The 27,343-nt window shown below is 44.9% G+C and overlaps 1 protein-coding gene across 1 annotated transcript in view; it reads right to left on the reverse strand.

Annotated features, from left to right (window-relative positions):
- raly (RALY heterogeneous nuclear ribonucleoprotein) overlaps window positions 1–27,343 on the reverse strand; it is a gene marked incomplete at both ends in the record, with an annotated part of 74,835 nt that overhangs the window by 40,283 nt on the left and 7,209 nt on the right. Inside the window, 2 exon segments of the mRNA XM_084315849.1 lie at window positions 5,822–5,869; window positions 11,058–11,136. Coding sequence (XP_084171975.1) covers window positions 5,822–5,869; window positions 11,058–11,136 — 127 coding nt within the window.

The raw sequence follows: 27,343 nt of genomic DNA on the forward strand, positions 1-27,343 counted from the left end.
AGAGCAGTCTTTCCCCCTCTGTGTTAAATAAGCACCACGTTTACACATGGACCTGGCTGAGGTCCAGTACAAGCTGAGAGCAGAACCTGGGCTTGATGAGCAGAACCTGGGTTTGAGGAGCAGCTCTGGGTTTGATCTTCTGAATCAGAGAAGAAAATGAACCAAAGGAAGAGTGAACTGAAGCCAGAAAATCAGAAGAAGGAGAAACAGGCCTTTTCCTGTCTCTGCCACTTGAAAGGCTGGATGCGGCTCCTGGTGGTTATGGTGTGAAACAGTCCCAGGGTGAACCCAGCTCCCCTGAGAGGGTTACACAGTACGTGGCTAGCAGCCTGACTGACTCACACTTCACACGGAGGTAAATCAGCACTGTGGGCACGTCTGCCTCTCAGCTGGAAGCCATGTCCTAACACACATGGCCTACTGGGATCACTGCAGGGTTCCCCTGACCAGGATCAAGACAGGGGCTGATGGGCTGGATGATGGATGGATGGATATAGATAGATAGATAGATAGATAGATAGATAGATAGATAGATAGATAGATAGATAGATAGATAGATAGATAGATAGATAGATAGATAGATAGATAGATAGATAGATAGATAGATAGATAGATAGATAGATAGATAGATAGATAGACAGATACTGTATGGTATACTGTATATTTCCCCATTCACCTGCAGGATATGACCTCACCTCCCTACCTCAACATTTAATATTATGCTTGTGAATCTCCAAGTAAATGGACAGTATTTATATAACAACCTTTATCAAAATATAGACACTGATCAAAATAGAGGTGTAGTGGTCAAAATAGAGGTGTAGTGATACAAATAGAGGTATGGTGATGAAAATAGAGACATGGTGATCAAAATAGAGATAGTATTGTAGTATTTATACCACAGAGTACCTCTATACCTCTAGCACAGTGTGTATTATGACTATTTTTTTTATCCACTTTTTCTCCCATTTTCTATTTTTCTCCCATCCCAATTTCGTATCATCCAATTCTACCCTCCCCTGTCTCGAACGCTGTTTCTTGCCTCCCACAAGCCGGCTGCAATGTGGACGAAGTCATACATAGCACGAGTCCCCTCCGATACTCGAGGTAACAGCAGTCGCATATTTTCACCTGCGCGGCGCAATCTTTCAGCGTCAGGGGTCTGCGCTTTGGAGGGGCGCCGCCCCCATCGCTTCCTGATTCTACTGCGCAGGCGCACCAACCGACCTGTAGGAGTCACTGTCCACAACGCCCGATCCCCACCCATCAGTTTCCCACCCCCTAATACTGCCAATGTGTATTAGTACGGACGACCAGCTAAACTGAAAGCAATGTGGAGCGCTGGGCTCGAACAGGCGAACCCAGCGTCTCCAGTATTCATGGTGAGCGCCTTGCCCACTGCACCACATAGCCGCCCGTGTATTATGACTCTTAAGTTTAACTACTAAACCCTCACAGACTATAGCACAGTGTGTATTATGACTCTTAACTAATAAACCCTCACAGACTATAGCACAGTGTGTATTATGACTCTTAACTACTAAACCCTCACAGACTCTAGTGCAGTGTGTGTTATGACTCTTAACTACTAAACCCTGCACGGACTCTAGCGTAGGGTGTATAGCCGATCCATCTGCACCTTTTTGTCTACCGTACATAATTTTGTATTACCTATATTTATTGTCTTTCAATGACCCTGCCCATACCTCCCCTCCCCCTCCACCATGCTGCTATGAGACCTGCATTTCCCCCAAGGGGAGCAATAAAGGAATATCTTATCTAATCTCTGAACAATGCAATTAGGAGTTTTAATGAACATGAACGTTAGACAATAAATCGTGTGTCCTGTTATGCACTGTGTTGTGTGCAAACATCTCCTATAGGCTTTGTCTGAGATTCATAGGCTCTCAGATGTGCTGATGTCATGTTGGGAGTTTGCAAAGAGATGGGACCTTTGGGAACACATTTCATATTTGATGCATATAAAATAGATTTCACAAACTACTTCTCTCAATGATCATATTACATTTTAATCACTTCATCTTTTATGACAATTAAATAATAAGGCCATGATGTTATGACATAACGCCAACAAATCAATGAGTATTAACAAGTAAAGTAGTGGTAAATATGACAACAAGATAATTATTGTATTGGAGAGACTGAATTAATTGATACCCAACTCAACTATTAAGCACTTGACAAACACAGAACAAGTAATACAACAGAGGTTAGCTTAGTTAAGATCATAGTGTGGTCTTAAATATCCCCTCTCTGTCTTGGTTCATCCTCTGTTCTATAGCAACATAAATGTTAGTTCATAGTGTGGTCTTAAATATCCCCTCTGTCTTGGTTCATCCTCTGTTCTATAGCAACATAGATGTTAGTCCATAGTGTGGTCTTAAATAGCCCCTCACTGTCTTGGTTCATCCTCTGTTCTATAGCAACATAGATGTTAGTTCATAGTGTGGTCTTAAATATCCCCTCTCTGTCTTGGTTCATCCTCTGTTCTATAGCAACATAAATGTTAGTTCATAGTGTGGTCTTAAATATCCCCTCTCTGTCTTGGTTCATCCTCTGTTCTATAGCAACATAAATGTTAGTTCATAGTGTGGTCTTAAATATCCCCTCTCTGTCTTGGTTCATCCTCTGTTCTATAGCAACATAAATGTTAGTTCATAGTGTGGTCTTAAATATCCCCTCTCTGTCTTGGTTCATCCTCTGTTCTATAGCAACATAGATGTTAGTCCATAGTGTGGTCTTAAATAGCCCCTCTCTGTCTTGGTTCATCCTCTGTTCTATAGCAACATAGATGTTAGTCCCATAGATTAATTGTAACTTTGACTATACATATTGTTATTTGTGACTTTGACTATACATATTGTTATTTGTGACTTTGACTATACAGATTGTTATTTGTGACTTTGACTATACATATTGTTATTTGTGACTTTGACTATATAGCTTGTTATTTGTGACTTTGACTATACAGATATTTGTGACTTTGACTATACAGCTTGTTATTTGTGACTTTGACTATACAGCTTGTTATTTGTGACTTTGACTATACAGATTGTTATTTGTGACTTTGACTATACAGCTTGTTATTTGTGACTTTGACTATACATATTGTTATTTGTGACTTTGACTATACAGATATTTGTGACTTTGACTATACATATTGTTATTTGTGACTTTGACTATACATATTGTTATTTGTGACTTTGACTATACAGATATTTGTGACTTTGACTATACAGATTGTTATTTGTGACTTTGACTATACAGCTTGTTATTTGTGACTTTGACTATACAGATTGTTATTTGTGACTTTGACTATACAGATTGTTATTTGTGACTTTGACTATACAGATTGTTATTTGTGTCTTTGACTATACAGATTGTTATTTGTGACTTTGACTATACAGCTTGTTATTTGTGACTTTGACTATACAGATTGTTATTTGTGACTTTGACTATACAGCTTGTTATTTGTGACTTTGACTATACAGATTGTTATTTGTGACTTTGACTATACAGATTGTTATTTGTGCAGTACTTGTCACTATGGCGCCTTTTTCACATTCTTCCCTTGGAGAGGGAGAGCTTCTCTGTACTTCTCTGAAATCTGAGTTGCTTGTGTGATGTCAGGTTGAACCTCTCGTGGTCCAATATGTAGTGACTTGACACCTTTATCTTCAGCTACACAGAAAGCTGAGTAGGTGCTGACATGTCTTGATAGAATATAAGCTGCGGAATGGGTGATTGTTGGCAATTTGCATATTCATAGATTTACAGTGACATTTAGTAATTTGGCTGATGCTTTTATCCAAAGCGACTTACAAATTGTGAACAACATGTCAGCAGGAGGGGTACACCTCTGACAGCCAAGGGTCAGTGGCATTGTTTGTCAAATAGTGGCAAACTTGAGTGCATAGTTGTATACATTTACATTTAGTCATTTAGCTGACGCTTTTATCCAAAGCGACTTACAAGTTCTGTACGACAAGACAGCAAGAAGGGTACAACTCTATCAGCTGAGTAACAATGTTCATTGTTGTATAGACATATTAGCATGAGAGGTAGTAGCATAAGGATATAAAGAGAGTGATGGGCGGCTACGTGGCGTAGTGGGCAAGGCGCTCGCCACGGATGCGGAGAGACGCTGGGCTCGCCTGTTCGAGCCCAGCGCTCCACATTGCTTTCAGTTTAGCTGGTCGTCCGTACTAATACACATTGGCTGTATTAGGGGGTGGGAAACTGATGGGTGGGGATCGGGCGTTGTGGACAGCGACTCCTACAGGTCGGTTGTCCGACCTGCGCAGTAGAATCAGGAAGTGTCGGGGGCAGCGTGAGCCTCCCACACGTTACTCCTCGCCACTGAGAGATCGAGCTGCGCGGGTGAAAAGATGCGACTGCTGTTACCTCAAGTACCGGAGGGGACTTGTGCTATGTATGACTTAGTCCACATTGCAGCCGGCTTGTGGGAGGCAAGAAACAGCGTTCGTGACAGGGGAGGGTTGAATTGGATGATACGAAATTGGGATGGGAGAAAATATAGAAAATGGGAGAAAAAGTGGATAAAAAAAAAAAAGGATATAAACAGAGTGGTAAGGTACAAAATAGTAAAAAGGATGCATGATCCTTGCATTCTCAATGAGGGTAAAGGCAGTGGTGGAAAGTAACTAAGTATTTTTACTCTACTTGTACTTTATGTGAGTATTTTCATTTGAGGGAACTTTATACTTTTACTCCACTACATTTCAAGGGAAATATTGTACTTTTTATTCCACTACATTTATCTGAACCCATCAGTTACTAGTAACTTTGAAGAAAAGGAATTTGCATAGAAAACATAATATATACAAAAATAAAACATTTTATATTACGATTAAGATTGTAATATACTTATACTTTCACATTTGAGGCCTGTCAACTTCAAGAGGACTTAATCAGAGCAGCATAGCTGGACCACATACCACTTTGACACAACCTACAGAGGTCAATGGATACACAAACGTCATGTAGAATGTGTACTTTTACTTTAGAGACTTAAGTACATACGATGGCAAATACTTCTCTACTTTCACTTAGACGTTGAATGGAGGACTTTTACTTTAACCACAGTACTCCTTCTGAGTGTTTCTACTTTTACTTAAAGGGACGGTGTACGTCTTCCACCACTGGGTAAAGGTGTAGACAAGCTGTTGAGAGACATTTGAAGTTTATTTGACGTATTCGGTGGAGACGCCATCTGGAGGTTATTATTTGACAATGTGCAGACGTTCATATATCAATGGCTTAACTGTAGTACTCTCCAAGCCACCGCTGTGGACATCTTCCTCAGCTTTGAGTTACTGTAAACACATGTGGAGGCTGAGAACAGTAATATACGACGAAGGGTCTGGACGAGGTTCAATTAAAAAAAAACCTAATCCTCGATCTGCTAGGGAACAAAACCAGAGCCGGGGACGGAGGGAGGGAGGGACGGGCCGTCAGGATGAATGTAGAGACCGGGCTGCTCTTTGATCCCTGACAGACTGACAGACAGTTATAACTCTTCTCTTCAGTCTGGACCACATGGACATCACCATTTCTCAACTCACGACAGCAGGGCTGGAGAGATCACGCACATGCACACACACATACACACGCACACAAACACTCATCCACCCATTCATCCATCCATCCATCCCTCTCTCCATCCATCCACCCCTCCCTCTCTCTTCCTCTCCCCATTCATCCATCCACCCCTCCCTCTCTCCATCCCCCTCCCTCTCTCCCTCCCTCTCTCTCTCCCTCCCTCCGTCTCTCCTCTCACCTGTCATAGAAGTCTTCTTTGTAGTAGTCATAGTCAAACTCGTAGCCACTGTAACACAAACACATCAGAACATACAGTAGTCAGGACCCAAACTCTGACTGGACCTTCAAGTAACAGATAACTGTAACACAAACACATCAGAACATATAGTCTGGGTGTATGAACTTTGAACTTTGTTTCCTGTACTCAATGTATACCTACCTACTGCTTTCACTGTCTACAACTGCCCTACACTGTAATCATAGTAATTATAATAATCATAACTACCTACCTCATACTATAGTCTACCCATATAACTCTGTATCATATCACGTACAATAATGCTGTATATACCATATATATATATAGATATATTTATTCTTACCGTATATATATCTATCCACATCTGTATGTACATACCTGCATGCATATAATTCTTTTTACATATCTGTAGATACTATTTCTGTACATATTGGTGACCTACTCTTACTAGTTATGCTGCTAGTTACTATGACTTACTACCATAGTGTCTTTATACCTGTATCACTGTACATTGTAATACTACAACTCTGTACATACATCTGATTAGCACTATACTCTATTAGTGGTACTAATTTATATATTTTATACCCAGTTTAATCACCTGTACACTGTAAAAAGTACCCAGAAATTATACTTAAGTAAAAGTATGGGTACCGTCTCAAAATCGTACTCAAGTAAAAGTCAGAGAATCTGGCTAACAACACACTTGAGTAAAAGTAAAAAAGTTTCTACTTTTAAATGTACTTAAGTACTAAAAAGTTAAAGTTAAAGAAAAATTCTGACTGTCTATTTCTAGTCTGTTAATTTAAATAAAGTGCGGCCGCAGGATTAATAGCGTTAACATTAGTTCGGCCAGAGAAACAAATATACGAATTAAAATGGTTGGACCTGCGAGATTTGTACTTTGTACTTTGTAGGTCTGCATTTTAAATGTAAGGAGTAAAACGTTTTTTTTTTTTTCCTGAAATGTAATTGAGTAAAAGTACAAGTAGACAGACCTAATAATACTCGAGTAAAGTACAAATCCCCAAAAACAGTACTTAAGTATTGTAACGAAGTACAATTACTCAAGCACTTTACACCCCTGGTTACTGTTGCACTTTACTGTTGCATCTGCACCACTCTAGTTGGATGCCAACCTTTTTGTTGAGCTGTACTCTCTTCCTATCGTTGAAAATAGATTGTCTTTTGATATACTTGTGCTGTTCAAGTTGGTCATGAGCAGTAAGACTCCTGTTTTTATACATAATCAGATTGTTTTTAGTAATACTGTGCACGAGCATTACACTAGAGGTTCCAGTAGTGGGCAGCTTGAATTGCCAGGTCCTAGAACCAGCGCTCTGGGGAGATCTTTTATTTTTAGAGCATTAACTCTGTGGAATGGCCTGCCTTGGAACCTCTGCTGCATTTACAGTAGATTCACTTTTAAAAATCTTAAATCTTAAATTGTTAAATCTTAAATTGTTTTTAAATTGTTTTTAACACTGTAAAGTAATTTTTTGTTTTTGTTTTACACTAATGTAATTTTAGCTATATTAATTGTTACAGTAGGTTCATTATGCATTGTGTGTACTGACTTTTAATAATTTAGTTTTTTGCAATAGTGATTGTTTTTGTGTGTTTTTTTGTGTGTGGACCCCAGGAAGACTAGCTGGTTGCTATCGCACCAGCTAATGGGGATCCCTAATCAAATCAAATCAAATCAAAATCTATACAAGAAGCCAGTGTTTTGGAGGACCAGCAGTGACGAGGAGAGCTAGGACGGATCATAAGGAGAAGCTGAGTCACTACAGAAGGGTCTCAGAGGAGGATGAAGAGAGACGAGGATGAGAGTTGGAGACGTCGACAATGGGAGGGGATGACATACACACAGAGGAGAGACAGAGGAGAGGAGATTTGGAAATGACTGAATGAAGTATAAGTAGCGAGGGGAAGATTATTATTTCTTACTTTGAAGGAACAATTACGGACAATTACAGATACTGGTCAGTTATGTTCTGGATGACATCCTGTTTTATATATTTTATATTGAAATAAAACAAAATTATATTTTGATATAAGAATCCATGTCTCTGACTTAATTTGTGGACTTTCCTGTGTTGGTGGAAATCCTAGGGTTTTGAAAAGAGCTACCAACTGATTGTCAAATTGATAAATGTATTCTTTGGGTGAAAGTCGCACGGTGGCATAGTCAATATTTTAAACTGCAATACAATTGATCTGAGCCACCTTTGGTCCAGTTACACCTGCATGGTCGGACTAGTGTGAAGAGTGAATGATATTGTTAATTAATTATGATTATTATTAATAATAATAATAAATTATTATTAATATATATTGTTTACACTGTTTATTGTTCTCATATCTTTATATTCAGATCAAATTGTATTGCCTATATTTATGTCTTTCTTCTATTACCATGCCCATGCCTGTACCTCCCCTCCCCCATGCTGCTATGACCCCCACATTTCCCCAAGTGGATCAATAAAGGAATATCTTATCTTATCTCATCTCTGAACAATGCAATTATAGGAGTTTGAATGCACATGGAACGTTAGACTATAAATCGTGTTTCCTGTTATGCACTGTGCTGTGTGCAAACATCTTATCTTATCTTATCTTAAGATGAAGATGAGGGAGGGTGGCTAAGTGGCGCAGTGGGCAAGGCGCTCGCCGCTAGTGCAGGAGATGCTGGGTTCGAGCCCAGCTCTCGGCATTGCTACCAGCTTGGCTGGTCGTTCATACTAACACAATTGGCAGTGTTAGGGGTGGGAAAGCTGGCGGGGTGGGTCCTGGTCGTTGTAAACAGCGACTCCTACAGTTCGGTCGGGGCGCCTGCTCAGCGAGGAAAGGATCTAAGGGGGGTAGTGTGATCCTTCCACACGTTACACCCTCTCAGTGAGAGTCCGCGCTGCCAGGTGAAAAGAAGCGGTTGATTGGCTGGACATGTGTCGGAGGAAGCATGTGATAGCCTCCACTCTCCCAGACCGACCGTAGGGGGTAGGTGCGCAGCGACCAGGAAGGGGATTGGGAATTGGCATAACGAAAACGGAGGAAGGGCATCGGGTCGAGATCTGGAAATGTTTTCTTTTTACTCTGGTGTGTATAATGATAACGTAAGCGTGGGCGGCTACGTGGCGTAGTGGGCAAGGCGCTTGCCACGAATGCGGAGACGCTGGGATCGCCTGTTCGAGCCCAGCGCTCCACATTGCTTTCAGTTTAGCTGGTCGTCCGTACTAATACACATTGGCCGTATTAGGGGGTGGGAAACTGATGGGTGGGGATCGGGCGTTGTGGACAGCGACTCCTACAGGTCGGTTGGTGCGCCTGCGCAGTAGAATCAGGAAGTGTCTGGGGCAACGTGAGCCTCCCACGCGTTACTCCTCGACACTGAGAGATCGAGCTGCGCAGGTGAAAAGATGCGACTGCTGTTACCTCAAGTACCGGAGGGGACTTGTGCTATGTATGACTTAGTCCACATTGCAGCCGGCTTGTGGGAGGCAAGAAACAGCGTCCGTGACAGGGGAGGGTTGAATTGGATGATACGAAATTGGGATGGGAGAAAATATAGAAAATGGGAGAAAAAGTGGATAAAAAAAATAAATGATAACGTAAGCGTAAGGCATCACTTGCTAGAGTGACGCTTAAAGGAGGAGAGAGGGGGAAGTAAAGCAGGGTCTTATCATAAGGGGGTTCCTTGAGAGATATTGAGATGTACCTGACAGAGAATGACAATGGAGAGGTGAACCTGACTGCTGACATTTATCAAGACGGCCAAACAGCAGACACTCAATAATCTGGAAAGTGGATATAAACAACTAGAATCAAAACATAAAGAATCAGGAGACAATAGACGGACCATTAGCCTAGCTGTTGGCCAAACCTCCCGGAGATTTAAGCTAGGCTAGTGATCCGTATCCGCTTTCATTCATTTGTGCTAAGCTAGGCTAGCTTGCAGCCGGATAGCTTTCTACTGAACGCACAGAGATGAAATTGGCACCTTGTCTGACTCTGGAGAAGATGGTAAGTGCATTTCATCATAATGTTGGTGTGTTTCTTTAAGGAAAGAAGAGGCCGGCGGCTACGTGGCGTAGTGGGCAAGGCACTCACCACGAATGCGGAGACGCTGGGCTCGCCTGTTCGAGCCCAGCGCTCCACATTGCTTTCAGTTTAGCTGGTCGTTCATACTATTACACATTGGCCGTATTAGGGGGTGGGAAACTGATGGGTGGGGATCGGGCGTTGTGGACAGCGACTCCTACAGGTCGGTTGGTGCGCCTGCGCAGTAGAATCAGGAAGTGTCGGGGGCAGCGTGAGCCTCCCACGCGTTACTCCTTGCCACTGAGAGATCGAGCTGCGCAGGTGAAAAGATGCGACTGCTGTTACCTCAAGTACCGGAGGGGACTTGTGCTATGTATGACTTAGTCCACATTGCAGCCGGCTTGTGGGAGGCAAGAAACAGCGTCCGAGACAGGGGAGGGTTGAATTGGATGATACAAAATTGGGATGGGAGAAAAATATAGAAAATGGGAGAAAAAGTGGATAAAAAAAAAAAAAAGGGAAAGAAGAGGCCAGTCAGGCTGAGTGGGAGGCGATGTCTTCACTGAAAACCGACACCTCATTGGCCAAGCTTGTTAGATGTGAGCAGCTACAGCTGTCTGTAGAATAGCAGTCTGTGTAATATCAGCCACTAGATGTCGCACTAGAGCACCAGCATGTTGTTTATCCAATCAGGTGCATTCCACATGGGGAAATGGGAAGTAGGGAGGGGATACATGCATTCATTTTGGACCCACAACAAACATTTAAATGATAAATGTATGAATCAATCAAATATTTTTGTGGAAAAACAATACTTTTATTTAGCACCTTTCTAAAAGCTTTTTTTTTTTTTATGATTACTGTAAATAACATTTTATCTATAGTACCTTTAAATATCAGGCATGTCAATTTCAATATTGTAAAAAAAAACATTTTGAATAATATTTAATTCAAAATATTTTCTAATTTTGATGTCAAAACTAATCAAGAAAAAAACAATTCAAACGTGAACGACACATGGAAAAGTCCAACGTTTCAAGTCATTTGAGTTTTCTCGTCCTCCACAGTTACCGCTCACAACCCAAGAGTGGCAGTCTTGCATCATGCAGCTTTAAAACAGACATATACTGTATAGTTCTTGGTCTGAAAGATGACTTGAACAAGGTGAGTTTACCTGTAGAGAGAAGCTGCTGCTGATCTCTTCAGACCTTTAGCTTTGATAGTAGGCTTAGGCTCTCCAGCCATGTTGATATCTAGAGAGGAGATGAGAGGAGGAGAGGAGAAGAGAGGAGAGGAGGAGAAGAGCGGAGAGGAGGAGAAGAGAGAGGAGAAGAGAGGAGAGGAGAAGAGAGGAGAGGAGGAGAAGAGAGAGGAGAAGAGAGGAGAGGAGGAGAGGAGAAGAGTGGAGAGGAGGAGAAGAGCGGAGAGGAGGAGAAGAGAGAGGAGAAGAGAGGAGGAGAATAGATGAGAGGAGAAGAGAAGAGAGGATAGGGGAGAAGAGATGAGAGGAGGAGAAGAGAGAGAGGAGAGGAGATGAGGAGGAGAGGAGAAGAAAGGAGGATAAGAGAACAGCAGATACGAGAGGAGAGAATAGGAGAGGAGGAGAGGAGGAGAGAGAGGAGGAGGAGAGAGGAAGAGAAGAGGAGAGAAGAGATGAGAGGAGGAAATGAGGACAAGAGGAGAGAGGAGAAGAGATGAGAGGGAAGGATGAGAGAGGAGAGAAAGAGGTGAGAGAAGAGAGAATAGGAGGAAAGGAGGAGAAGAGGAGAATCAGGATCAGGTAAATCATGTCTTTGTACCAGAATCTGTCCTGATCGACTGGATACAGTCATTCTACAAAAAATTAAGTTAAATTAAATGACCAAACAACAACAGCAACACATATATTATACAGAGATTAGCTTGTACTGTATGGGCAGGGAAATAATATTTACACTGCATAATTGGTATACCAAGGTTAAAGTATGTGCATATCTTAGTGATTATATGATTAAATGAATAGATGTCACTTCAATTGTTTTCTGTGTGTGCGTGTGCGTGTGTGTGTGTGTGTGTGTGTGTGTGTGTGTGTTGGATTCAAAACAAAGCATGTGTGGCATGTGTGTGTGCTTGTGTATGTGCTTGTGTGTGTGTGTGTGTGCTTGTGTGTGTGTGTGTGTGTGTGTGTGTGTGTGTGCGTGTGTGTGTGTGTGTGTTATTATGTCCTCTCCACTAGAGGGAACTATTGGTCCATATTAAACTATTAAACTGTTCTACTGCTGTCTCTCAGCCCAGGACCTATAACCTCAGTCAGCCAGCCAGTCAACCAGTCAGACAGCCAGACAGCCAGTCAGTCAACCAGTCAGTCAGCCAGCCAGTCAGCCAGCCAGTCAACCAGTCAGCCAGCCAGTCAGCCAGCCAGTCAACCAGTCAGCCAGCCAGTCAACCAGTCCGCCAGCCAGTCAACCAGTCAGCCAGCCAGCCAGTCAACCAGTCAGCCAGCCAGTCAACCAGTCAGCCAGCCAGTCAGCCAGCCAGTCAACCAGTCAGCCAGCCAGTCAACCAGTCAGCCAGCAAGTCAGTCAGCAAGCCAGTCAACCAGTCAGCCAGTCAGTCAACCAGTCAGTCAGTCAACCAGTCAGCCAGCCAGCAAGTCAGTCAGCCAGCCAGTCAGTCAGTCAGCCAGTCAGCCAGCCAGTCAGTCAGTCAACCAGTCAGTCAGCCAGTCAGCCAGTCAGCCAGTCAGTCAACCAGTCAGTCAGCCAGTCAGCCAGTCAGCCAGTCAGCCAGCCAGTCAGTCAGTCAGCCAGTCAACCAGTCAACCAGTCAGTCAGCCAGTCAGCCAGTCAGCCAGTCAGCCAGCCAGTCAGTCATCTGAAGTTACAGTATATAGCACTCTTCAAAATACAATGTACAGATACAATTATTATAAAACAAACAATACATTTAAATAAATAAATAAATAAATAAATACATATTATTATTATTATTATTATTCACTTCAACAGCAGAAGCTTATATGCTAACCATCAAAACATTAAGAATATTTAGAGCAATTCCATAAACCTTTCAATATCATAGCAATATCCAAAACCTGGTTTAGCTCTGAGAAAGGAGTTGACTTTGAGTTGAATGGATATGAAGTCAATTATATTAACAGGATTGGGAAAAGAGGTGGGGGTGTAGCCCTATATATTAAAAATAGCCTCAAATATAAGGTTGTAGAATGCATGTCAACTACCATTGACAACTTGATGGATTGTATCACAGTAGAGATCTGCATGGAAAAGCAAAAAAACACATGATTGACAGTTGTGTAGACAGAGCTCCAGATTCCAGCATTGAAACATTCAAGGACTGCATGGAGGTGTTATTCAAGACACAGAAGGTTACATTCATCTGTGGGGATTTTAACATTGACTTGATAAATCCTAACAAACACAGAATGACAGATGAATTTATCAACAAAATGTATGGTCTGAGTTTATATCCATTGATCACAAAACCAGGCAGGATAACGGCACAATGTGCCACTTTATTTGATCATATATTCACAGATTACATGGAAAACAGTTTGGTGAGCGGACTGCTCTTGAATGACATCAGTGACCACCTGCCAGTTTTTGTGATCTATGACTGTAACTGTGGGAAGGAGAAAGAGGACCATATAATCACTCGCAGGAGAATAAGAACAGATGAATCCATAAATGCATTCAGAATTGATTTGATAGCACAAAACTGGAACAACCTTTATGAAGAACGGGATATTGATAAAGCGTGACAAAAACTAGCCCAATAAAAAAATCCAACGGGAGGCAAAACCAAAACCATACAAGTAGGCCATGGATCACAAAAGGACTGCTCAATGTCACACACACAAAAGATGGCGGGGATGCTGAGGAGAATATTGCAAGAAATCTCAACTCAATTAATTATCATTATTACATGGCGTTTTCACATTCGCCGAAATGCTTGCTTGTGATTGGTCAATAGCCCCCGACAGCGGTGAATTATTTTTCGATAACCACCGGTGATTATTGTTTTTCGCAGCTGGAGTAATCAAGCCCCACTGTTTCAGTGCAGCCAATCAGACACACCTGCCGGGCTGCCTGCGATAATAATAATCACTTTATTTGGGCTGACAGAGCCACAGAACAACTGCGATTTGTCAAATGAATTAGGTATATTGTTAAGTTAGCCATGTAATAAGCGGGATAATGTATAGCTATACTCGGTCATCATCGCAAAATAATTGACCTTCACTGACGTTTAAAACACCTCGCCGAGGCGGCTCGGTATTTTAAACTCCGTGTCGGTCAATTATTTTGCGACAATGACCTCGTAGCTATACATTATCCCTTACATAAAGTAGGATATCTGGAACACACAAACACACTGTTTTTAAAATCACATGCCATGAAACTCAGGGACCTGGCTGAGTTTAAGACTGCACAAATCATGTTTAGAGCACGAAACAATTCACTCCCGGGTAACATCCAAAAGTAATTCTGTGATAGAGAGGGGGGTTAGAGTATGTGTATTTCAGTTTGTGGAGTGGTTCGCGCGTCCCTGTCCAGGGGCTAGTGCTCGGCGGGATTATCATTAGTTTTCTTACTGATATTTTCTTTTCATAATATTTTCTTTTCATAGTGTAGACATTTGGGTTGTATGAAAATGAGCTAATATGAGTTGCATAAGCTAATGTGCAGTGTGAAGTGTGTGCAGTGTGAAGGGGGTAGGAATACACAAGTTTACACATCATCCTACTCCTTTTCGAACATTACTGTTTTGCTTGTTTAAAGAAAAAATATCTCTTTATTACTTTATTGTTTTATTAAACATTTTCTGTTTTATTTCATTTGTTTTTAAAATAAATAAACTCATTCACTCATTCATAAACTCATTCATTCATAAAGCTAAATAAAATGATATGAACCTGAAAAAAGAAAGTGATAGTCAGGTTGGATCTATATGGCCCTCATCCAAGTGAAAGTCTTACATATTGTAGCTTTAATATAACATCATTGGATTTTATACCAGAGATACAAGACTCTAGAGGGGGCTATAGAGGGGCTGAATTCTAAGAGAGAATTTTGAGGAAAACGTTTTAAACCATTTCCCCAGTCATACGGCACACCTATCAATATGTTCCAAATGAAATACAAAAAGTCAATGTCTCCGTATTTTTATATAAAAATGTAATCATGTTTTCTTCCTCTAAAACTGCTACATGCTACATACGTAGGCTCGCACACAAACCAATTTCAACCAATAATATGATAACATATACGTATACATTTAATACACTCTCCCCTCCGGAGCCTTGTAGCCTCGCAGCAAAGCTTCAGCTCGACTTAAAAAAATACTGATATGTGGCCACTGGCTGTTTCCAAATGTATAGCAGCTCAGGAAACATCAGGCTGATACCGTTCATTTCCTGAGGTCCTTTGGGAAGGTCAAAGGTCAAAGGTGCGGGCTTGAGTGTGTGCATGCACAGACTTGTGTGTGCGTGAGTGTGTGGTGTGAGAAAGGAAATGATTAAGGCTCCTCCCGGGCAGCGTGTCGAAGTGTCCTTGAGCGAGACACTTAACCCCTAACTGCTCCCGATGAGCAGGTCGGCACCTCGCATGGTCGCCTCCGCTGTCGGTCTGAGAATGTGTGAGTGAACGGGTAAATGTGAGGCATACGCTGTAAAGCACTTCGGATAAAAGTTGGAGCATCCATATCTTTCGTGCTAACAGAATGAGCTCTTACCATAAGCCCCCTCTTTCCTGCCGAAATACAGCCTTCCTCTTATCCTGCAATAGCCTCATGGAGACGTAACCCACATTCAATGTCTCTAATCTCCTGCTCCAGAGCCTGAACCTCCGATGCTCCTCATAGAGAGAGAGAGGTGTGCTGCCGACACAAAACCCTTATCTCAGTGTTACACTCCTCACATCACTGGCTTAAACTCACCTTCTCCGGCTCTTCATTGCTCCCCAAACCAACCAAAAAGCCGTGGGAAAGAAAAACATGTTGCAGCAGCTTGACCGTAGAAATGAAAATATGTGACCACAGAGTTTAGGGTCTTGTTGAGGCCATCTTAATTTTTTTTATATGAAAGTACAGGTTCATGCCTTCAAAATGTATGCCATCACTTGTACAAATCGGGTGGATACTTTTCAATCTATGTGTTATTAACCATGATGATACCGCAATAGCTTGTTTTGAGCCAAAAATAATGATAAAATACAAAATAGCTTCAAAGCGTGGAGCTTTTTCTGTTAACGATGCATGCTGTACAACTTTACCCAGGGGCCATTGCAACACACATAACACCCCTCCCCCACCTAACACCTTCCAGGTGATCTGCAGGAGAGCAGGAGTGTGGCTTTGTTATTATGATGTGATTATGTGAGAGACAGTTTACAGTCTTACAGTTTAACCTGTTAAGCCCCAGCCATATTTTCAGAAATTATTTTATTATTCAGAAAACTAAAAGTACATACCCAAGTAAATGGAAGATGTTACAATAAATATAGGCAACAGAATCATTTGTACCTGGAGATATACTATTAGTAAAGGTAAACAGTATACACAAGGTGCAGGCTAACGAGCAGTCGTCTGGTAATCACAAGGTTCCCTGTTCAATTGCTCCCGGCGGCGTGTCCGAGTGACTTGAAATCGATTTTTAAATCCCGCAGCGTGACGTGAGATGAGGTCAGGGTTCATATCGACGGTTAATCACTCTCAGCTCAATGGCCTCCGAACCAGACCACTCTCTCTCCTCTTTGCCTTTTGCAGCGGAGACGGTTTCTAGCCTCTGAGTCTAGGATGATAGAAAACCCTCTTTGATCTAAGAACCATGTGGTGTTGCTGAACACAGAAAAGAGATCAAAACGATCAAACCTGCTAGAAAACACACGTCTATTAACCTGCTTGATGTTGCTCCTGTCTGCAGAAACAACATGTTCCCACTTCCCAGGAGTAGTTTACAATCAAAGGTGGATATATATATATATTTAAAACTATATATATATATAACGTAATAGTAGTAGTAGTATTAGTAGTAGTAATTGTTACATCCCTCTCTCTCTCCTAGGCTGTGTGTGTCAATTCAATTCAATTCAATTCAAATGGGCTTTATTGACATGGGAAACATACGTTTACATTGCCAAACCCAAACAAAACAAAACAATCAAACAGAGAAATCAGAAGAAATCAGTACATTACAGAAGGATTTTTTTGTATGATTGACAGTCTTTATGGTGGTTGTATTCCGTTGGATGTCCTTTTCTTGTCTCTCTCTCCCTCTCTCCCTCTCCCCCTAATGGCGGGATGGGGATCAGGTGTGCTGTTGGTCAGGCTCCCAGCTGTGAATCATCTACTCATCAATCCCTCTCCAGTCCATTCACCACGTGCCAGTCCGTAATCTCAGTCTCAGTGAGCACACTACCAGCCTTTGAATCTCTCTCTCAGTGAGCAGCTACCAGCCTTTTAATCTCTGTCTCAGTGAGCAGCTACCAGCATTTTAATCTGTCTCAGTGAGCAGCTACCAGCCTTTTAATCTGTCTCAGTGAGCAGCTACCAGCCTTTTAATCTCTGTCTCAGTGAGCAGCTACCAGCCTTTTAATCTCTGTCTCAGTGAGCAGCTACCAGCCTTTTAATCTCTGTCTCAGTGAGCAGCTACCAGCCTTTTAATCTGTCTCAGTGAGCAGCTACCAGCCTTTTAATCTGTCTCAGTGAGCAGCTACCAGCCTTTTAATCTGTCTCAGTGAGCAGCTACCAGCCTTTTAATCTCTGTCTCAGTGAGCAGCTACCAGCCTTTTAATCTGTCTCAGTGAGCAGCTACCAGCCTTTTAATCTGTCTCAGTGAGCAGCTACCAGCCTTTTAATCTGTCTCAGTGAGCAGCTACCAGCCTTTTAATCTCTGTCTCAGTGAGCAGCTACTAGCCTTTTAATCTGTCTCAGTGAGCAGCTACCAGCCTTTTAATCTGTCTCAGTGAGCAGCTACCAGCCTTTTAATCTGTCTCAGTGAGCAGCTACCAGCATTTTAATCTCTGTCTCAGTGAGCAGCTACCAGCCTTTTAATCTCTGTCTCAGTGAGCAGCTACCAGCCTTTTAATCTCTGTCTCAGTGAGCACGCTACAAGCCTTTTAATCTCTGTCTCAGTGAGCATGCTACCAGTTTTTTAATCTCTGTCTCAGTGAGCAGCTACCAGCCTTTTAATCTGTCTCAGTGAGCAGCTACCAGCCTTTTAATCTCTCTCTCAGTGAGCAGCTACCAACCTTTTAATCTGTCTCAGTGAGCAGCTACCAGCCTTTTAATCTCTGTCTCAGTGAGCAGCTACCAGCATTTTAATCTCTGTCTCAGTGAGCAGCTACCAACCTTTTAATCTGTCTCAGTGAGCAGCTACCAACCTTTTAATCTCTCTCAGTGAGCAGCTACCAACCTTTTAATCTGTCTCAGTGAGCAGCTACCAGCCTTTTAATCTCTCTCAGTGAGCAGCTACCAACCTTTTAATCTGTCTCAGTGAGCAGCTACCAGCCTTTTAATCTCTCTCAGTGAGCAGCTACCAACCTTTTAATCTGTCTCAGTGAGAACACTACCAGCCTTTTTTTTTTTTTTTTTTTTCATTTTCCTCCGATTTTCTCCCATCCCAATGTTAGTCGTATGCCAATTCCCAATCCCCTTCCTGGTCGCTGCGCACTTACCCCCCACAGTCAGATCATCTGGGAGAGTGGAGGCTATCACGTGCTTCCTCCGACACACGTCCAGCCAATCAACCGCTTCTTTTCACCTGGCAGCGCGGATTCTCCCTGAGAGGGCGTAGCGTGTGGAAGGATCACACTATCCCACTCAGGTCCTATCCGCACTTAGCAGGCGCCCCGACCGAACTGTAGGAGTCGCTGTTTACAACGACCCGGACCCACCCCGCCAGCTTCTCCCACCCTCTAATACAGCCAATTGTATTAGTGTGAACGACCAGCCAAGCTGGTGACAACCCCGGAGCTGTGAGCTGGATTCGAACAGGCGAATCCAGCTCACAGCTCCGGGGTTGGTGACGAACGCAATCTCCGCTACGCCACCTAACCGCCCTCACTACCAGCCTTTTAATCTCTGTCTCAGTGAGCAGCTACCAGCCTTTTAATCTGTCTCAGTGAGCAGCTACCAGCCTTTTAATCTGTCTCAGTGAGAACGCTACCAGCCTTTTAATCTCTGTCTCAGAGAGCAGCTACCAGCCTTTTTAATCTGTCTCAGTGAGCAGCTACCAGCCTTTTAATCTGTCTCAGTGAGAACGCTACCAGCCTTTTAATCTCTGTCTCAGTGAGCAGCTACCAGCCTTTTAATCTGTCTCAGTGAGCAGCTACCAGCCTTTTAATCTCTGTCTCAGTGAGCAGCTACCAGCCTTTTAATCTCTGTCTCAGTGAGCAGCTACCAGCCTTTTAATCTCTGTCTCAGTGAGCAGCTACCAGCCTTTTAATCTCTGTCTCAGTGAGCAGCTACCAGCCTTTTAATCTCTGTCTCAGTGAGCAGCTACCAGCCTTTTAATCTCTCTCAGTGAGCAGCTACCAGCCTTTTAATCTCTGTCTCAGTGAGCAGCTACCAGCCTTTTAATCTCTGTCTCAGTGAGCAGCTACCAGCCTTTTAATCTCTGTCTCAGTGAGCAGCTACCAGCCTTTTAATCTCTGTCTCAGTGAGCAGCTACCAGCCTTTTAATCTCTCTCTCAGTGAGCAGCTACCAGCCTTTTAATCTCTGTCTCAGTGAGCAGCTACCAGCCTTTTAATCTCTGTCTCAGTGAGCAGCTACCAGCCTTTTAATCTCTGTCTCAGTGAGCAGCTACCAGCCTTTTAATCTCTGTCTCAGTGAGCAGCTACCAGCCTTTTAATTCAGTGTTTCAGTCCTGTCTGTTCTGTAATTCTGCATTGCCTTTTTGTATTTTTGCTCTGTGTTTTTTATTGTGTTTTTCTATATGCAGTTCTGTGCAGACCCCCCAGCCCTGAGCCTGGACACCCCCCAGCCCTGAGTCTGGACCCCCCCCAGCCCTGAGTCTGGACCCCCCAGCCCTGAGTCTGGACCCAAGCCTGAGTCTGGACCCCCCAGCCCTGAGTCTGGACCCAAGCCTGAGTCTGGACCCCCCCAGCCTCAGTCTGCTATATCGCCTCACAACCCGGGACCCCTTCCGCTCTGCCCCACTCCACCATGCCACACTGTGCCAGGGCCGCTCTGCCCCACTCCACCACGCTACACTCTGCCCCACTCCACCACGCCACACTGTCCCAGGGCCGCTCTGCCCCACCCCACCATGCCACACTGTCCCAGGGCCGCTCTGCCCCACTCCACCATGCCACACTGTCCCAGGGCCGCTCTGCCCCACTCCACCATGCCACACTGTCCCAGGGCCGCTCTGCCCCACTCCACCATGCTACACTGTGCCAGGGCCGCTCTGCCCCACTCCACCATGCTACACTGTGCCAGGGCCGCTCTGCCCCACTCCACCACGCTACACTGTGCCAGGGCCCCACTCCACCACGCTACACTGTGCCAGGGCCCCACTCCACCACGCCACACTGTCCCAGGGCCACTCTGCCCCACTCCACCATGCCACACTGTCCCAGGGCCGCTCTGCCCCACTCCACCATGCCACACTGTCCCAGGGCCACTCTGTCCCACTCCACCATGCCACACTGTGCCAGGGCCGCTCTGCCCCACTCCACCAGGCAGGGACGTGCACAGGACTTTAGAGGGGCAGGTGCTCAAAGGCTGAAAAGGGCACTATACCTGTGTGTGTTTTAACCGAGTTTTTACGAGGCTCAAAAAGGCAGGTGCTCAAGCACCCCTTGGGCTCTATGTGTGCATGTGCCTGGTCCCAGGGCCGCTCTGGGACTGGATTGGATCACATGCTCTCAGACCTCAATAAATACACCCAGCGTTGTCTTTTTAAAACAACAAGACGAGAGTAGACAGAAGCAAGGATAACAAATCAATTAAAACATGTACAACTTGATCAACACTGATTAGAGGTCTTAAACTCTGCAACAGAGCGGAGGAAGGGAGCGGAGACCAGTGATACATCTGAGGGCAGAGTGATAGACAAGAGTCCAACGATCTAAGAGTCGAGGCCATAACATTACCTATAGATTACGCCATGTAACGAGACGAGTCGTTTCACTCCATGCTAACTTAAAAACAAACAGAAATCCATAATAATAACCATAAAAAACTACAGCTACAGAGAGTGTTTCCACACAGCGGCGGAGCTATAAAGTAACAAACCTCCCGCTGCAGCTGACAGCGTCGCCCAGACCGGCTCCCTAACGAGCAGCGCGTCGGGCCCGTTCTCCATCTGCCGCGAGAGCAGGGAACCCAACCTGTTGGCTGAGCCGCCAGCAGCGCGTCGCCTCCACCAGATGGACCCGCAGATGCTCCAGGATTCTGAACATTATTCAAGACGTCTTACTTCAATCATGACAAAGTCATCTGGGTGAATTTCACATTTTTCTTTGCGATCGTCGATTTTCCGATGATATGACTTTTAATTACAATTGTTGGGCCCTTTGTGTTTCTCTATCATCACAAGGTGACCGGCGTTATGCTGGTGAAGATGTACTGAATATTAGTGCAGTAATAATTAAGGAATAATACACGAGAACCCGTGGGATGTCATCACAGAGTGGCAATGTTCATGACATCCCACGGGTGCAAGTGTATTATTGCTTTTATACAGCAAGTTGCACCGTCGAGAAAAATATAGGATGAATACAGATAATTCTAGGGTCTTTTATATCGATTTCAGTGAACTTGGCGTAGAAATCTTTCTCTCCTAAAGATGTCTCGTTGCTATGGAATTTCAAATGGATCGACCAGCTTGGCAATGCAAACGAATGACGTATTAGGCTGATGCAAGCGAAAGTCTGAGAAAGTCATCAGCGCCTTGGGGGATCAGCACCTTGGACAGTTCCGGGAGTTGGACGACAGGCCGTCGACGTGGTGGTGTTGATGTCATTATGACTTTTCTCCAGCGCGTCCAGCTCGTCTTTCGTTAGATTGGCATGTCTAATAATGCTGTTTTTATGAATACCGGTAGATGTAGGCCTGTGTTAGCGGGTACGTTAAATCAAACGTAACGTTGTTCGAGGAGTAGGTCATGTTGACAGTTACCGTTTGATGAATGGCAGTTGAAACTTTCTACAACGATCTAAAGCCAGCACAGTGGTATATAATGTTCATGGTGATTTTACCGTGAGTATATCATGAATATACTCACGGTTTAGAATGCTCTCGAGTCTCGACCAATCACAATGCGTGATCGGACCTACCTGTTTTATAATATACTATAATACTTTCAGTTTTGGGCTACATTTGTTCACTTTGGTTGGGTTTTATCTCAACATTAATTTACCTCATACAGTACTCTCATGTACATCATACAGTGTCCACTGGTTCAAGCCCCAGTCAAGGCTGTTGTGGGAAAGTGGTGTTGTTGTCTAGCAGGGAGCACTCTGTCCTCTGGACCTGGTGGTGTTGGTGTCCAGCAGGGAGCACTCTGTCCTCTGGACCTGGTGGTGTTGTTGTCCAGCAGGGAGCACTCTGTCCTCTGGACCTGGTGGTGTTGTTGGTGTCCAGCAGGGAGCACTTGCAGTAACAATGACCCTGTTACACTGTATGATGACAGGGACACTGTACAGTTGCGAGTGCCGATGTTAACACTTTGATTGCCCAACCCGAGTTTTCTCGGGTTTACCCCGTGCGGGTTGAATGCCCATTGTAACTGAGGGGTACAATTCCCTGACTGTATTGATAAGTATGGTATCATTAAACCACTACCGCTTTATGTACTTTAATTACTGGCCATACAGTACATGATATATAAATATGATGAACACTTCCCACAATGAATCGGTTCCACACAAAGTTGTAATTAAGTATTTATTGCAGCAAAAGGTACATAATATACTTCTCTATTTTACTTTGGATGCGCTTATAAGGCAAAGGAATGTGCGTAGGCAAATCAATAATGAATGTCCATTCTCTGGTTACGCAGGAGGTAATTATACAACCTGAATCTTAGGGAATTATATCTATGGTACACTAGTAATATATAGCGGGAGATACTGGAAGGGTCCCCCCGGTTGTAAGCCAGCAGGGGTAGAGGATCTGTCGGTAGTAGAGAGTCTGGTCAACGATGACTAAGGAGACTCCAAGTACAGGAGACGGTGCAATAGTCTCTTGATCCACAGACGAATACAGCTGTTCTCCGTAGACTGTAGCTCCACAGTGAAGAAAGCTAGCCGGCCTCAGGCTCTCTGAGGCGCAGACTCGACGTGGCTCCTCACAGGGTAAATCCCACACGTGTAGGCGTCGGCGATTCTCCGCTCCATAAATCACAGGACCAAAACAAATATAATCCAGCCGCAAAGGGCTATGTAGTCGTCGGGTAGATTAATCCAGTGTACATGTCCACACGGTTCTCGTCTAGGTCTCCTCGGGTGAAAGCGCCATGAAAGCAGCCCAGCCTGGATAAGCACTCTAGCTGGTACGAGGAAGCGTTGGTGATGCTGGTCACTGTAGAACTTTAGCCGCACGATACACTATACACAAATAGACTATTACTGACTTAATAGAAATATGTCGCACTCGACGGTATAGCGCCAAACTCTGACAATTCAGTTATTAATTCGCACGCGGTCTCAATGCTCTATTTGGGGCCAAACAGGCCATACTTCACTGCACGTTGTATCGTGGGTGAGGCTTCAACTTATTGGGTAACTCTACTTCTGTATTCACCTGCGCCATATTTATATGCACGGCGAACAATCTAGTGCCAACCTAATTTCTGTCTCGTATTCCTGGGCAAGGCCGGGCATGTACAGACATGTCTTGACGGTGGCTTTGAACCTGACTCTGGAGGCACGGCCCTGGCGCCTGTGGACCGCTGTCCAATAGGAGAATGAAATATTATGGTCTGTACTAGGCTAAAGGGATATTCCGTGTATATGTACAAGGAATATACAAGGGATATCAAACGATATACAAATACTATGCAATATATATCAATCAATAAATATATATATTCGGTTTAATCTGATCCTTTGTAACAGCCGCCTCCTAATTAGTCCCACCTAATTAGCTAAACAGAGACAGATTAACCGCACTGTCCACTACTCAATGTCTGTTGTGAGGGGTCGGGCAGTTCACAAAGTCATGGGGTCATGGTCGTCATCGATAGTATCGGGGAGCCTTGGCAGTTCTATTAGCCTCGCCACGGGTCGGGTGTAGATCCGTCCTTGGACGAGCACTTCGGCTGCTCGGACCTTTCCGTCGGCACCGGTGATCACTTTGCTTATGCGGCCAGCCGGCCACATAGCTCGGGGTAGTGACTGGTCGATAATCATGACGACTGTTCCTTCTGTCAAATTGTCTCTCTCTTTCACCCATTTCTGGCGGGTCTGTAGAGACGGTAGATAGTGGAGTAGGAAGCTGTTCCAAAACTTGTCAGCCAATACTTGACTGTACCTCCACATTCTTCGGCCGTTCGCTTCTTCAGGCCTGTACATTGTCTGTGGTAGCGCGGGGTCCAGCCGCCCCATCAAGAGTGTGTTGGGGGTGACTGGGTCGACATCTGCTACATCACTTGAGACGTAACCGAGGGGCTTTGAGTTCAATACTCCCTCGATCTCCGTGAGGACTGTCATTAGGACTTCTTCCGCCACGGTCTGGGCCCCAAGCACGGCGTACAGGGCTGTCTTTATTGAACGTACTTCTCGTTCCCAAGTTCCACCGAAGTGAGGTGCGTTCGGGGGATTAAACTGGAAGTCAATCTGGGATGGAGCGAGGTGGGTCTTAAGTTCTGGGCCCATAGCTTGGAAGCTCTCTCTCAGCTCTCTTTCTCCGCCTTTGAAGTTTGATCAGTTTGTCAGACAATAATATAGACGGTTTGCCTTTCCGCGATGTGAATCTTCGGAAGGCCATAAGGAATGAGTCTGTGCTCATGGTTGGAAGGAGTTCTATATGCATCGCTCGGGTGGTCATGCATTTGAATACAATACCCCACCGCTTCTCGGTTCCTCTTCCTTTCTTTATATACAGCGGGCCGAAACAGTCCATACCGGTGGAGTGAAAAGGCTTGTCGCCGAGTCGGAGGCGACAGGGAGGTAGGTCAGCCATCCGGGGTATACTGGGCTGCGCTCGCCACTTACGACAGTCTAGACAGGTTCGCTGGAAGCGCCGCACTGCTTCTCTCCCTTGCAGTATCCAATAACGACGTCTGATCTCCGCGAAGACTCTCTCTGCCCCGGCGTGATGCACATCCTCGTCGTATTTCTTTATGATCAGCTCTGTGACCTTGTGTCGGCTGTTTAAGACTATCGGGTACTTGACGTCATCCGGTAAGTCTGGAGCTCTCCGCAGACGACCACCCACTCTGATGAGACCATGGGCGTCGCTCTCGGGGGCTAGGTGGAGCAGTCTGCTGTCTGATGGGACGGGCTTTGCTCCCTGTAGACAGTCTAGCTCATCGGGGAACGAGTCTCTCTGGGCTCGTTGTAGTAGAAGAAGTTCTGCTTCTTCGTAGTCAGCTGCTGTAATGTCAGTAGTGAGCTGAACCTCTGGGTGGTGCCACAGGAATGTCTTTAGCTGCGCACTCTCTAGGGTGAGGCAATCGTCTATGTCGGGGTCTGTGGAGACGAGTGTGTTCAATCCACAGAACATAGATTTCTTGTTTTCGGCCTCCTCTTTACTCGCTTCCCGTAGGGTGGGTGTAGGCCACTCTTCTTCCGGGAGCTTGAGGAACTCTGGCCCGTCACTGTATAGGTTGTGACGGGTGAGGTCATCCAGGGACATTCCCCGGGTGATGACGTCAGCTGGGTTGTGTTTTGTGTCCACATACCTCCAGCTTGCTACTTCTGTTAAATCTTGAATCTCTGTGACTCTGACTCCCACGAAGACCTTGTATCTGCACGAATCAGACCGGATCCATGTGAGTACTGTCGTGGAGTCTGACCACAAGATTGTTCTTTGCACCGGAATGGTGAGTTCACGTTGGATTAACGTGGCGAGTTGCGCTCCTGCTAGGGCTGCCCAGAGCTCTAGACGCGGGATAGATTGTTGCTTTTGTGGGGCTATTCTTGAGCGAGCCAGGATGAAAGCAGTATGTATTTCTCCTCCCTCCTCTCGGGCACGCAAGTAGGCCACCGAACCGTAGGCTACTTCGGAGGCGTCGCTGAAGACGTGCAGGTCCATCTGGCACGTCTCCGGCCTCACTGTGGGTGGGAAGTAGCTGCGGCATATGTTGACACCTGGGAGTGAGCTGAGTTCCGTCTCCCACTCTCTCCATGTGGATGCAAGGTGTTCGGGTATGGGGTCGTCCCAGCCCTGGTCCTTGTCCCATAACGCTCTTACAATCATCTTTGCCCTGGTGGTGTAAGGTAGAATACATCCCAACGGGTCATATTGTCTGGCGAGTGTTCTGTATACACTCCGTCTGGTGGTCGGTAGTGCAGTCGACCTTCCCTGCTCCTTGGTCAGGGGTGTGTGTTTATAATGGAGCGAGTCTGTTTTGAAGCGCCAGACTAGTCCTAATGTCATTTCTTGGGCTTCTCCTGGGATGGTCGCCATCCAGGTCTCGCTGCTTGCTGCCTTGTCCTCGGGGGAGAGGCTGCACAATACTTGCGGGTCGCTGCTGGCCCACTGCCTGAGATCAAAGCCGCCTTTGATCAGGGAGGCGCGGAGCTTGAGTAGAAGGGCCTCGGCTTCTTCTGGCGTCGAGACGCTTTTCAGACAGTTGTCCACGTAGAAACTATTTCCTACACTTTGTCGGACCTCTTCATCAGCTGCTGGGTCCTCTGCGACGTGTTTTTGCAGTGCAAACGTAGCACAGCATGGGCTGCATGTGGTTCCGAAAGGGAGGACTTCCCATTGATAGATGGCTGGTTGCTCATCCCCGATCCTCTCTCTCCATAGGAACCGCAGCAGGGGCTTGTCCTCCTCCACTAGTCTCACCTGCAGGAACATCCCTTTGATGTCGCCGCTGATGGCCACCTTGTCTTGGCGGAAACGTAGTAACACGCCTAGTAGAGAGGGGCCGAGTGTTGGGCCGGGCAAGAGCTCTTTATTCAGATTTTGTGATCCGATCTGGTAGCTGCAGTTGAACACAATACGATCCTTGCCGTTGTGGTGGACTTTGTGGTGCGGCACGTACCATGATTCGGTCGTCTGATCGGCCTCTTTAATGTCAATTTTCTTTATGTGTCCCGCTGTGATTAGCTTGTTAATCTCAGCGCGGTACACCGTCTCTTGAGCGGGGTCTCTGGCTAGGCGCCGCTCTGTGTTCAATAGATACCGCTCCGTCGCTTCTTTTGGGGCGTGGAAGGTAGGCATACCCTCTCGCCTCAGGAGTGGAGTTGCGTATCTCATCACTCCGTTGACTTTGACTCTCTTTGTCCCCTGCTCGAGGAGGGCTATAGCGTAAATGTCTTCCTTGGAACGAATGTCTTTCT

This window comes from Notolepis coatsorum, assembly GCF_963971535.1.
Source record: "Notolepis coatsorum genome assembly, chromosome: 6".
In the NCBI taxonomy this organism is placed as follows: Eukaryota; Metazoa; Chordata; class Actinopteri; order Aulopiformes; family Paralepididae; genus Notolepis; species Notolepis coatsorum.